Raw genomic sequence first — 13,510 nt, 5'->3', positions numbered from 1 at the left:
AGAATCTCCTGAGCCAACTCCCACTCGTGAGAGATCGTGCTCTGCCTGCTCAGAGCGTCCGCCGTCACGTTTTCATCTCCGGCCAGATGAACTGCCGAGATCAAAACTTCCTGCTGGATGGCCCAGAACGCGAGCTGCATCGCCTCCCTGCACAGAGGAAGTGACCCTGCCCCCCCCCCTTTTTGTTGAGGTAGTGCATGGCCACTGTATTGTCCGTCAGAATCAGGACATTCTTTCCTCGCACAGTCGGCAGAAAAGCCTTTAGGGCTAGCCTGATGGCCCTCAGCTCCAAAAGATTGATATGGAGTGTGGACTCCGACAGAGACCAACGACCGCTGACTGTCAACTCGTTGGCATGAGCTCCCCATCCCGCGAGGGATGCATCCGTCACGATCGTCACCTCCGGCCAGGGAAGCCAAAATGGAGCCCCCTTCATCAAGTTGCCTTCGACGGCCCACCATAGAAGGTCCCGGGCGACCGAGGGCGGCACCTGAACCAGGTCCGACATCCTGCCGGAGGACTGCGACCATTGCATCTTGAGTGCCCACTGCAAAGATCTCATCCGCAGGCGAGCCTCTGGCACCAGAAGAATGCAGGATGCCATGAGGCCGAACAACCTCAAGAACTCGAACGCTGGGAGCGTCTGGGCATGCTGAAACTTGTGCACCATCTGCTGAATGTGAAGAGCCCTCACCTGGGGAGGAAAACACTGCCCCAGGGAAGTGTTGAGCACTGCTCCGATGTACTGGAGCCGCTGTGTTGGCGTCAAATGGGACTTCATTAAATTGAGGGAGAAGCCCAGCCTGTGAAGGGAGTGGCAGGTGACGGACAGATGATCCAGGACTTGCTCGGGAGAGCTCCCCCTGATCAACCAATCGTCCAGGTAGGGGTAGACGTGAATCCCCACTTGCCTGAAATGCACTGCCACCACCACCATGAGCTTGGTGAAAACCCTCGGGGCGGAGGTCAATCCGAACGGCAGGACCCGAAACTGAAAGTGCGAGTCGCCAACCGCGAACCTCAGGTACTTCTTGTGCTTGGGATGGATCGGCATATGGAAGTAAGCATCCTTGAGGTCGAGAGACACCAACCAGTCCTGAAGCTGAAGGGCCTGGAGGACTTGAGAGAGAGTAACCATCTTGAACTTGTCCTTCCTGAGGAGTTTGTTCAAACCGCGCAAGTCCATGATGGGTCTTAATCCCCCGTCTTTCTTTGAAACCAAAAAATAAGGGGAATACCATCCCTTGTTCCTCTCCGCTACAGGCACCAGTTCTATGGCGCCTTTCTCCAGCAGGGCTTGAATTTCCTGCGCAAGGAGCGGATCCGGACTCTGCAAAAAGAGGTTCCCCGGTGGACTGTCGTGAGGCCTCTGCCGAAAGGGAAGACAGTAGCCATGGGTTATGATCTCCAGAACCCACACATCTGAAGTAATGGCACGCCACTCTACAAGATGCTGCGCCAGCCTTCCCCCAACCGGCGAACCATGGGACATGGCCTCATGACAGAGGTAGCGGCTGCGGCGTTACCTGAGGGCAAAGAGGCAACTGCCCGAGCGGCCTTGGCACCACGGGTACCCTGTCGTCCACCTCTGGTACCCCTGAGTTGGCCTCTTTGACTGCCAGCTCCTCTCGCTTTACTGAAGGACGAGTAATAGCGAAAGGAACCACCCCTCCATTGCTGTCCCCTAGGACGAAAAGGCGGAGGTTGGCGAACTGCAGCGCCCAACGACTTCGCTGCAGCTTTGGAGGTCTGCAACCTCTCAAGGCTCTCGTCAGCCTTGCTGCCAAAAAGGTGTTCACCGTCAAAGGGCATGTTGAGGAGCCGGGACTGCACATCAGGAGCAAACCCCGACTTCCGCAACCACGCAAACCTGCGCATCACGGTGCTCGCCGCCATGGACCTGCTGACGCATTCAGCCATGTCGAAACCCGACTGAACGGACTCACACATGGCATCCTTACCATCCTGGACCATAGTAAGGAAACCATCCCGTTCGTCCCCTTCGGGAATATGTTCAGCCGCTAACGCAACACAGTTCCACAGAGTGTGTGTGAAACGAGACAATGCACAAATGGAGTTGGCCGCCTGAAGCGCCATACCACCTGAAGAAAACACTTTCTTCGCCCAGCCATCAAAACGTTTGTCGTCCCCATCAGGAGGGATGGTAGGGTACGACGCCTGCTTTGCCGGGGCCGTGGGGTGCCTGGTCAAGTAGCAGGGGTCGCTACTGGCTGGACGGTATTTTCGCGACAAGGACCTGCCCACCGCATGGAGACTCTCCGGAGCAGTCCAAGCCGCCGCCACCCTTCTCTGTAGAGCCATATGAAACGGCAGTACCGGGTCAGTTGGGGGATCAACATCAAGGATGTCCGTGAGATCATCCTGCACAAACTCCCCTGGGGGAGCAGACCATCCCAAGTACTCAGAGACCCTAGCCTTAAGGCGCCGGTACGAGGAATCGGCATGAGAGCCAGACTCAGGCCTACAAAAGTCTACCTCCGGAGAGGTGTCCAGTCCACTGGCATCATGCAGTGACTGCCTCAAATCGTCAAATTGGCTATGGCCCGAGACCATCTCATCTGGAACCTGACCAGGAACCAGGCCATCAGAATCCTCATCCACATCCGAAATATATTCCAGGTGGTGAAAAGAAGGCACCCGAGAGTGCTTGCTCTTAACCAGAGCCTTCCTAGGGGGTTCCCCCGTGCCACGGGGTACCTCTGTCACCCCGGCCTCGAAAGGCGGCGAGGGCGTCGAGTGAATCGGTGCCGGCGTCGAGAGAACAGGCATCGAGTAAATCGGCGTCGACGTCAGATGCAGCGCCGCCAGCATCGACGGCGTCGACACAGTCCTCGAAGCCGGAGCTCCGAGCGTGTCCTTCGACGACCTGAGCGTCAACGGCTTCGACGACTTCCTCGGAGCCGGAGCCTCGAGAAAGCCGGTCAACGCCCTCGACGCCTCAGGCGTCGATGTCTTCCTCGAAGACATCACAGGTGCACACGGCCTCGAACGTGTCGAGGACCGGGACCTGGAACGGGTACGTCGAGAACAAGTCCCCTTGTTCGAACGGGACCTCTCCTGTGACTCGTGCCGACCACTCTTGCGAGAGGTCGAGAGACACCGCTCGCGGCCGACCCCACTCAGGGGCGCGGACGGCTTAGTACCCTGCGACTCGAGAATCGCCAGCATTTTCTTCCCGAAGGAAGCCCATTCCTCCGGCGTCGCACGGCTGGTGGGGTAAGCGACGTGCCGGGCAGAGTCCTCAGAAGAGGACCTGGAAGACGACCGCTGTCGGCGCTTCCGAGAATGCCTCGAAGAGGCCGAGGAGTGGCGAGACCGAGTCCTAGAAGGAGAACCACGAAACTTCCGACGACGACGTGGAGAGTTACCTCTCGAATCATCCGTCGAAAGCCCCGCAGACTTCGACTTCCGGAGCTTGGACACCCGACCTACCGACAACTTCTTCTTACGTTCCCGTAAGGCTTTGGACATGAGCGACTGGCAGTCGATACAGTCATCCGTGTCGTGGGCCTCCCCGAGGCACCAGAGGCAGGCGTCGTGCGAGTCCGTCACCGACATCTTGGACCCACACTCCCCGCACTTCTTGAAGCCCGGACGCGGGGTCGAAGACGAAGTAGAAGACATCTTCACACGAAGGATTTTCTCACAAAAACGAACAGGTTCGAAGAACCGAGAAGAACCGAACTCCATAGAGTCGAGGCGTAACCGAGATTCACGAAGCAACACGTTTGCGGAAAAAACTGAACTGAGGCTACGGGCGTCGTGCGTCCTATTTATCACATCAGATGACGTCGGTGGAGGTCCTCGGCGACGGCGCATCGACGCAAAAAAAAGTTTCCGAAGCAGCACAGCTGTGGTGATTACCTGTCATAGATATGGAATACGTCGGAGGACCCAATCCCCTCCAAGTAAAATTACCGAAACCAAACTGTACAAACATGCATGTTCCATCTGGAAATGGGTCCTGGCTATGGAATGCTATCTTAAGAAATACCCAAGCAAACAAATGCGGAATGACTTCATGCGCTTCAGATTCAATGTCATTCAAACTAATCAAATTAATTGTATTAGAAACTGTATATTTGGGGACTGGAAATGGTGTCGTTTTTGTAATAAGGAAGGAGTGGTAGAAACACTACAACATATTTTGTTGGTGTGTCCCGGACTCTTATCTTACAGGAAACTTTACTTTTCACAATTTGTACATTCAACCCATGAGGTAAACAGAGAATTCATATGGCACAGAATGCTACATGAGAACTTACCAACTCTGAACATTCGGGTCACTTCCTTTTTGAGAAATGTATGTGAACTTTGCTAGTCGGATGCAAAATTTGTTGTCTTTCCTTATTCTCTGACGGAAAGCACTTTGATGCTAAGGAATACATTCCTTTTGTAACCTCTAACCATTACTGTGGTGTTTCTTCATCCTCCCTACTGATTTTATTCATAATGAATGTCCTTTTTTTAGGTAAACAAATTATTGTCTTATTGTTTGCTTTTTTAAATTTTGTTTCTCTCTTTTCTACTTTTAAATAGAATCAATTATGTACTTAATGTATTGTTTTGGATTTTCTTATTTCCTATATTCTGTAAAAAATTTGTAACCAACCGATTCTGTAACTCTGTAATTCCGTTCATTGATTCTTGCTTTTTTCTTAACTTTTTGTAAAGGTTTATTATAAACCAAAACAAATAAAAAAAAACTAGAAGGAAAACAAAAAGGCTCTTCTTGAGACCCAGAAGAATGACCACCTTCTCCTGGGTGCGAGTCCTTCCACTGCCATGCGTCTATTTGGGGGGTGGGGGATATTTGGGTATGCAAAGCACAGTTCGCTTTAAGCCAGATTATTCCTCAAACAAAAAGCAAATAATGTCTCTGGAATAGGAGAATGCCTCCCGCCTCCTATTCGAAGCCACTCCTGTATACAACGTTAGGGTTTCTATATGAAAGTTTTCCCCCTTTTTGTTACAAAGAAATCTCTTTGCTTTACAAAGGAAGCAAGGGGGTGGAATGGATTCTTGGCTGATCCGGTGTCAACAGGAAAATTACCAGGACTAATCCCCAGGGGGTGTTGGTTTTCCATACTCTGGGGTTCCCCATGGTAATTTCTTTTGAAGGGAGTGTTCCTTTGTGGCTTCACAAACTTCCAAAGGATGCTGCTCTCTGCTTAAGGGGGGGTGGGGTCATTTTCCCACTTCGTCTGAATTATTTGCAGTCAGGTTTGTCCCGCTTTATTGGTGTGGACTGAAGTGTCCCTCGAGTAACGACTTTCCTACATTGCCACGATTCTTGACGGATTTGGTTTGAGCACTTCTGCAGGGGAGATCTCTCCTGGTAATTCATTAACTTTTATAAAGGTCTTTTAAAGCTTCCAGGACCCCCTCAGGTTTGACACGGAGCGGGTTACATGTGTTCTGGGATTGTATTTTAAGTTCCCTTTGGAGCCATGGCTTCACTTCTTTATCAACATCAATATTGTGCTCGAGTCGAGTCTGCTTGCTCTTATAGCGACTTGTTGCTGGCAGTTTGGGTGCAAGTTTCAGGTCACACGATCCACCCGTCACAGCTTTGGCCACCACCACTGTCTGATTCACTGGCTGCATGTTTGTTTACGCGGCAGGCTCTGCTTGGCGGTCACTGTGTAGTTGTCGGACGCACAGTCCACCCACTACAGGTCACCCAACCACCACACTGGTTCCACCTCTTCTCTGCGTTGGCTTCTGGCCGGCATGTGAGATTCTATGCACCTCTCGGTTTCTCTTTCTCCTCTAAAACTGCCTCGATGTGGCCTTGCACTGTCCAATTTCGGATTCCCGGACGGGTCTGGCTTTTGACCGATTTTTCCTTCTCTCAATCGTCCCACCAACCTCCATTTTACTGTTTTGTCTTCTGCGACTAGTTTGGTCCTCTTCTCCTGCTTTCTCTCCGCTACTTCTCCAACTCTCAGATCTGACGCCCTCTAGCCAATAAGACCTTCCAGTACAATCGTCTTAGCTACACCTTCCTTCGTCTTCGGATACTGAGATCTTTCTACCTTCTCTGGATATCGAGTTCACTGTCCTTCCTTGCGCAGAGTCAGTTACCATTGGCCACAGTTGGTCGGACATTCCTCATGCTTGACCACAGTGTTCTTGGATTCTTCTTCGTCCCAGTACTTGTTAAAGAAAGACTGTCTGACACACTACTGTAACACATAGTCTCATACTTTATCATCGGCAACTAAGTCTTGGGTGCTGTTATTACCCTGTGGGGTTGGGAGTTATAGGGGCTGTGTCTCAGACTCATGTCCTTGTCCCCAGGAGGGGAGTTCCTCTCCATGAGATCCTCCTGCATGTTACCACCCCTAGGGGGACTATCGGTTAGCGGCCCCACCACCCTAGCCTCATAGAAAGAGGCTCCCCCTCTGGGGATTAGTGACGCCATCTGGGGAATTGTCACATATCACACAACATTCAGTTATAAAACATATTTAAAGTCACCTTTAGGTTCCTAGAAATTAAATCAATAACATTGACAACGAAATAAAAGTAAATAGTGATGAAGTAGAATATAACCAACGCACAAGAATGATACCCTAACTTTAGAAGTCCAGTCCCTATGATGTATGGGGCCTTGTGTCCAAACCTCACAGAGCTTCTTAGGAGAATGGGCTGGTGAAAGAAGAGTGCTTGTAGTGGTGAAATGTTCCAGAAGAAATTCAACAATATTGCAGGCAGGTGCAATTATATTGCTCTCTTTCAGATACAAGCTTTTAGATCCGATTAAAAAGCGATGGAATAACCAAAGTTTATTTTAAGTTTTTTTTTCTAAGGATAACAGGGGGAGGTGAATGAGTTTCAGTTACTTACACCCCCAGTCTGATTTTCCCAGATAACTAGGTCGGTCGGTGGATGTAGGTTTTCCCCGCTGTTTGTTCTGGTGCAGGATATCTGTGGGCTAGAAAATTGCTGGTCGTGCAGGATGCAACCCCTGGCGAAGAAGGCAAGCAGGATTCACTGATGCATGACTCCTCTTGTTGACACAACACAGGACACAGCAAGCGACTTCCACTGAAGGTCACCACACAGTGACGATTGCAGGCATCTCTCTCTGGAGTCGTGATCGAAGAAGACCATCTACAGGAGGGTTCTTTGAAGCTGGGAGGCTGAAACTCAGGAGGAAGGTGATTTGTGGGACGAGCTGGCGACCACTGAAGTTCTGGCGACGAACACAGATATACGATGATTGTACCGAGATAGCCCCCCCAGAGAGCTGGTTCGTCCACTGGGTTGTCCAGGGACACTTTCTAAGGCTCAGGATGGCTGGATCTGCGTGAATTCATCAAGACTGCTTTGTCACACCAATCCAAGGGTTGAAGCACCATTGAGGGCTTTCGCAGATCTTTTATTCCAGCAGGGCTTCACCGGGCTATACGCAGGAAGGGGATGCCGGGCCACTTCAAAAGTCATCCACTGATCTTCAGTCAGCTTCTCTTATGCACAGGATACCTGGCTCCAAAGTTGATCTGAAGAAATGGCTGCAGCATTCTTATCTTAAAAGTTGGCTGGAAGCAAGTCCAAGCCCACCAACGGAAAGGCTCTGCACCATTCAAACAGCCAGCAGTGGTCCAAACAGGGACCACTGTGGGTTTCACTCATGCCCCACACCTAGACTTCCAGGTGCCCCAGATATGTAGTGGGACCAGACAGTCCTGCCCACATCATAGGTCCACACACACCAGGCCATTGCATTCACCAGGAAAGCATCAGCTTTCCTGGTGAATGCATGACCATATGTTATGTTATATTGCACTTGTATATAAGGGATTTCCTGACCCCGCAATGGCAGGAAGAATGGCAAACAATATGGCCAAAGCAAGAAAAAATCTCATGGCACGGCCATTTTAGGGCACCAAACATGTGTAGTTGCCAGACGCGGTAAACGCAAAGGTTGCACAATAAAAATAATACAGCAATGGTAAAAATGCATCTGCTACCACTAGCTTGTCTTTAGGCACATATAAAAGTAATCAAAAATCCAAAGTATAAAAGACTACAGTGATACAAAAGTATGCCCACTGCACTGCATTATAAGATGCTGTGTGCACTGTCAAAAAGTTACCAAAAAGACAAAAGGACAAAAGGGAAAAATAGTTTCCCAGTACTGATGGACCCTTTTTTTTTTTTTTTTTTTAACTGATAGCCTGAAGGACTGATCATTTTCCATATAACAAAATGAGCAAAAAGGCCACAGGAGGGAAGCTGGAGGCTTCAGTTCCCTGTAAAAAGTCAGGACAGGTTAAAATAAAAAATATCAAAGCAAAAGGTTTGGAGGTCTACAGAAGATGGTGGGAATGTTGCTAAAATAGAAATCTTTTCCTAACCACACCCATGAACCATAAGCCATTTCTGCCGCAAACACTTCCTCTAGTATGAGTACCCAGGTCCTTGGACCGCAATCTAGATGCTGGTCTGTACTCCTGAGGCCCCTGGCTCCAGATTCATAGTGGTGGTCTTGATGCCCCCCTGGACCACGGCTGTATAAAGGTTGTGGACTTCAGGCTTATACAGCATCCCCCCTCCCACCTTCAGGGACACCAACTGTGGCTGGAACTCTTCTGGGGGGCACCTCAAGATACACAGCAGTATGGTTGCAGTTTATCCAGCAACTATAGGTGGTAAATACAAAATACCTACCTTTATCCTATACCTGTGGAAGAACTATTTGGTATTGGGTGTGTCCAACTGTTTCCCGAAAGAACTTAGGCAACTTTGCTTAAGGGACCAAAACTGGTACTTAGTGAACTCTGCCACTTTCCTTGGTCTCCTTTGATTTGATTCCATGGAATTCCATGTACAATAGTTATATTTTTACAGTGTACCAGTGATTTGATATCCTTTTTAGAAGCATACATCACTGCTTTCAAACAGTACTGAAGTTTCTTCACTTACTTACCAGGGTGGTGTCTCTTTCTGCCTTTCCCAATTGCTGAACCCCTTTTCCCCCTTCTGTGTTAGCCTATGGAGTGGGTAGCACTTCGCTGTTTAGGTGTCTTTTTCATTAGGGTTAGAGGTAATGGGGAACACAAACACTGTTTTTGTATGCTTACTGTGTTTATTAGTGTATTATATTATAGTACTTATTTGAAAGTGGATTTTAACTTCATCAAATACATACATAGTTTGTATATGTAGGTATTCTGTATGCTGTTTGATGTGCTTTTGAGTTGTACCTGCTTATTGTGATATGGTTTAAAAATAGTATATTTTAATATTTCTATGTGAAACTATTACTTGACTATCTTCAAGTGTGGTGAACTGCAATTACACCCCCCAAAGTCTGCCTTGCTGCTCTGCCTACAAAGTGCAGAGAAGCGTGTTCACCAATGAGGCTAGACTCTGGCTGCCACATGGCTGGTTCTGAAAATCCATTGTAACAGCAAGGGAGAGACAAATACAGCAACACGTACCAGTTGAGTGTTGTGCAGCTGCTGCCATGGATGGTTCAATGGTAGATTTGGCAGATGTAGACAGTGTTAGCGGAACAGAGGAGCTGCTGAGGAGACCCTTCACTTGGATGGGCACAGAAGATCCCGGAAGCTGGATCATCATGGAAGTGATGCCTTCAGAAAAGAAAAGGGAGAAAAAGTGACAATAACAGGAATTTGCAGGACTTAAGCATAATCAACTATAAAAGCCTTCACAGTAGGGGCATATACAGGAAGGAAATATGTCTGTTTTAATGCTTAACTTTTCATCTCTGTTAAAAAATAATTCATTTGGAATTCAAAATAAGAACACCAAATGTGCCACAGCAGATATTTTTCAAATTCTGCTTTATATGTCACATTAACACTCATTAGGTTCCCTCATTGGGAAGGACATTTTTAACACGTTTGGAAAAGGTTTACTTACTTGTAACAATTGCCCTTCATCATGCATATCTTCATTAAATCAATAAACACTGAATAGCTTCAACCCTGGGTAGTGTTAGGTAAGATTTTAACTTTAGTGCTAAATCTAGCTCCCTTGTGAGAACCCCAGAATTTTAATGCTGAACTGGTAGATTATTTTTCCCTAAATCTCAGTGAGTAGGAACCCTTTTCCACACTCACAGATCGGTTTACTCTTTGTATGGGTGTCCTTTTAAGACTCTCCGTAGTGTCCTTTTAATTTTATCCTCTTTGGTATATACCTTTTTATTGTTACAGGGTTGCCCTTTGGGCTCCCCTTTCACTTCCTCTGGCTAACCTTGTGAGAACTACAGTTCCCAAGGGTAGAAGGGATATTTCTATCCCTTCTACATAGTGTTAGGTGAAACCAGCACACCACACCTTATGTGGAGTGCTGCAGAGATACAATGTATCCCCTTTCTCACTAGCACTGTAAAGATTCCGTTACAGGGTAAGCTTACCTTAAATGGCTGGTGACAGTGAACCTTTTTACAAATTCGTAGCACCTTTACTGTGGGCTGTTTTCACAGCAGTGGTAAAAGGCCCATTTTACCAAAATGGCCTGTCTTATTTTCTTGCCTTTTTTTTACGCTTTTTATCCGTTCTTGGTCCTTTGTGCGATTTCCATCTTCGGCGGGAGTCCTCGGTCAAGCCCGCCCAGACGCCAGAGTGTCTTTGAAGGCAGGAAGCGAGGAAGGAGTTCAAAACTCTGCAGCCCCTTGACTTCCAGCCTGCTTGCGATAATCAAGTTCAAACTGGGAGGCTGGCTGTCCTAAAAGGACGCCCAACCCTCCAGGTTTGAATGTTGAACGCCTGTTTGATTGGCTGGGTTCCTGCATTAAAGTCTGATCCTGGAAGCTGAAGAGATAGTCAACCACTGGAACCAAATCCGAAGAGAAAGATGAATAAAACGCGGCTGAGACAATTTACAATGACCGGAGAGCCCGCTCTGTAACCAGAGCCTGCTGTTACCCTTCCTTCCAAGTGTCCTGGGGACTCCGAAAACGATAACCCTGACCCAGAGCCTGGTGAGATCCACTAGACTCGAGAAGAGCTGCATTTTGAGGCATCCCATGTCATGCTGCGACCTTGCAGGGCTGCAATACCCCAATACCCTGAGACCTCGAGCCAATGTGCTGTGTACGGTCTTCCGAATTTGAGTTGAAACTTGGTGGCATCCTGCTGCACCTCCAGAGGTGTGATTCCAGTTCTTGAAGTACCCTCACCAGAGTGCTGGACCAGATTAGCGACGCAAATCCAACCTGCGATATTAAGTCTTCTTCTGGCTCCTGAAAAAGGGTGCCAAAACCACAGGGCCGCATCCAGCCACAAAGATACTCTTGCCTGGAGCCTTCCCCATTGATCTTCGCTTCAAAATCCCTTCCGGAGTCCTGTCTTCCGTTTTTCTGACAAAGGAATCCATCAACTGGGTTTTTGGCTGCAGATACTGAAGTTTTCTTGCTGAAACTCTTCTTCCGTGCTAAGGTACTGTGTTGGCTGGGGTATTTACTGACCTTAAGCCTTTGTGATTTCTGTAAAGATTTGGGGTGTTGCAATTGGGAGTCTTCTCATCCAGTTCACCCAGGCCCACTGCTGGAATCCTCCAAGGGTGTCTTCTCAGAAGTCCCTGGACCCCAAACTAACTCTAAAGTGAAATACTTACTTGTTTGACCAGTCTTCCTTAGGAACTCTGACTTTTGCTACTTCTGTGCCTTCCTGAACAATCTGTCGGATCTAGTGCCCCACTTCTGCCATTGAGAATACTCATGCTCCAAGAATAAGGGAAATACTTTCTATGGATAGGGCCTGTTGTCTAGAAAAGAGAACAAGTGTTAAGTTTACTTACTTGTACATGAGTTAGTTGGTAACTAAGAGTGGACAGTTACAAAGGTTCTTACACACCTTGAATGTGTGTTGTACCATTCTTAAAAGTATATAGAAGGTTAATCTACTCGCCTGTGCGCCTTCCCCATAGGTAGTAGGATATAAATGAATGAGTGCCCCAATTGGGTCTTGCTTCCCCTGACTTGCTGTTAGCATGTCTAGAATAAGTCTGTTTTAGGTTATACTTACCTTTTAAGTTGCTGATAGCTCCTTTAAAAATGATATAGTTTTTACTTACCTTGAGTTAGCTGTGTGCCATCCTAAAATAAGTGAAAGCGTTACTGCTTATCTCAGTCTGTGTTCCACTGATCTGAAAACCAACTGTAATAGTGTATTACAACATTAGGTGTATCATTCTTGATAAGTGTTCTTTAGGTGTAGGCGACCTTGGTCTGCCTGGTGCACCCTAAATTAGTGTAAAGAGTTCTTGCTTATCTTAGCCTGTGTTCCACTGAGCTGAAAAGAAACAAATGTATATTACACCAACAGGTCTTACCTATTATACTGTTATCATAACTGTAGTTATAGGTATATACTGTTCCTTGAATCTGTGTTCCACTATTCAGAAAAGTATCCTGCTAACAGGATTGGTTGATTATGTGATTTCTTTGCTGAGTGTCACTGCATAACTGACACGGTCTACTACCCTTGAATTACAGAAAGTCATCTAAAAATAACTAATGATTTTAATTCCCCATGAATAGGTGTGGCCTATACTAAATGTGTATAATACGGTCTGACTTCCCTAGAATTACTGTTGGGTATTCTGAAGGTTTTATACTTCGGTCTGTGTACCTTCAAGCATTGTGGTGTGTTTTTATAAACGCGTTCATGACTCTATGACCAGTATTTACCCCAAGACTTAACTTGGTCTACTCTTATTTATAATAAACCTTTATTTTTTTCATAATACATTTGGCTGTAAGTGTTTCGATTGACTCCTTGGTATACTACAGGTTCTATGTACTTTCCTAAGATGAGCATGGCTGCTCTGTCTACGCTACCATATACTCAGGTGGTACAGCCTTATACTAAGAATGGAGTCTTATGCTGTCTCAGTTGAATGGGTTTACTAAGCTCTTAGTTGGACTTCAGAAAAATTGTCCTAAAACACAGAAGGGCCACCATTTTTCTAAAATGGTGGGCTCCTTTATGGTGGGCTCCTTTTTTCTCCATTTCTTGTTTGCTTGTGGTTTCGGAGGTCTTCCCCTACGATTCTAGGCAGGGACGAACTCAGTGGGAGTTTGTCTTTGGCGGGAATCCTTTGTATTCCATGCCCAGGCTCCAGAGTGTCTGAGAAGGCAGGAAGCAAGGGAGGAGTCTGAAACTCTGCAGCCCTTTTTCTTCCACTGTGCCTGAAAGGAACAGTCTAAATGGGGTCTGGCTATCCTGATTGGACAGCTAGACCGCCCCTTTCTGTAAACTGCAGGGAGAGATTGCAGAAGTTGTGCTGTAGCTCGAGATAAATACTCTCAACCTGGAAGCTGACAAGTCGACCACTGGAGATGAAACCAAAGAGGAAGATGAAGACAAGACGGCTGTAACGATTTCCAGCAACCGGAGAGCCTGCTGCGTAACCAGAGCCTGTTGTCATCCTACCTTCCATTCGACCTGGGAGTCGCAAACATGACTCCTTCCCAGAGGCTGGTGAGATCCACTAGTCTTAAAAA

General features: G+C 47.5%; 1 protein-coding gene across 3 annotated transcripts in view; it reads right to left on the bottom strand.

Moving 5' to 3' along the window:
- Positions 1 to 13,510, bottom strand: part of MGA (MAX dimerization protein MGA) — an 872,134-nt gene that overhangs the window by 57,086 nt on the left and 801,538 nt on the right. For all 3 annotated transcript variants that reach the window (XM_069638800.1, XM_069638798.1, XM_069638799.1), the window contains exon 24: positions 9,474 to 9,626. In XM_069638800.1, coding sequence (XP_069494901.1) covers positions 9,474 to 9,626 — 153 coding nt within the window. The remainder of the gene's footprint in view (positions 1 to 9,473; positions 9,627 to 13,510) is intronic.

This window comes from Ambystoma mexicanum, chromosome 14, assembly GCF_040938575.1.
Source record: "Ambystoma mexicanum isolate Mex_15411 chromosome 14, UKY_AmexF1_1, whole genome shotgun sequence".
Lineage (NCBI taxonomy): Eukaryota > Metazoa > Chordata > Amphibia > Caudata > Ambystomatidae > Ambystoma > Ambystoma mexicanum.
This window is presented reverse-complemented; position numbering and strand designations above follow the sequence as displayed.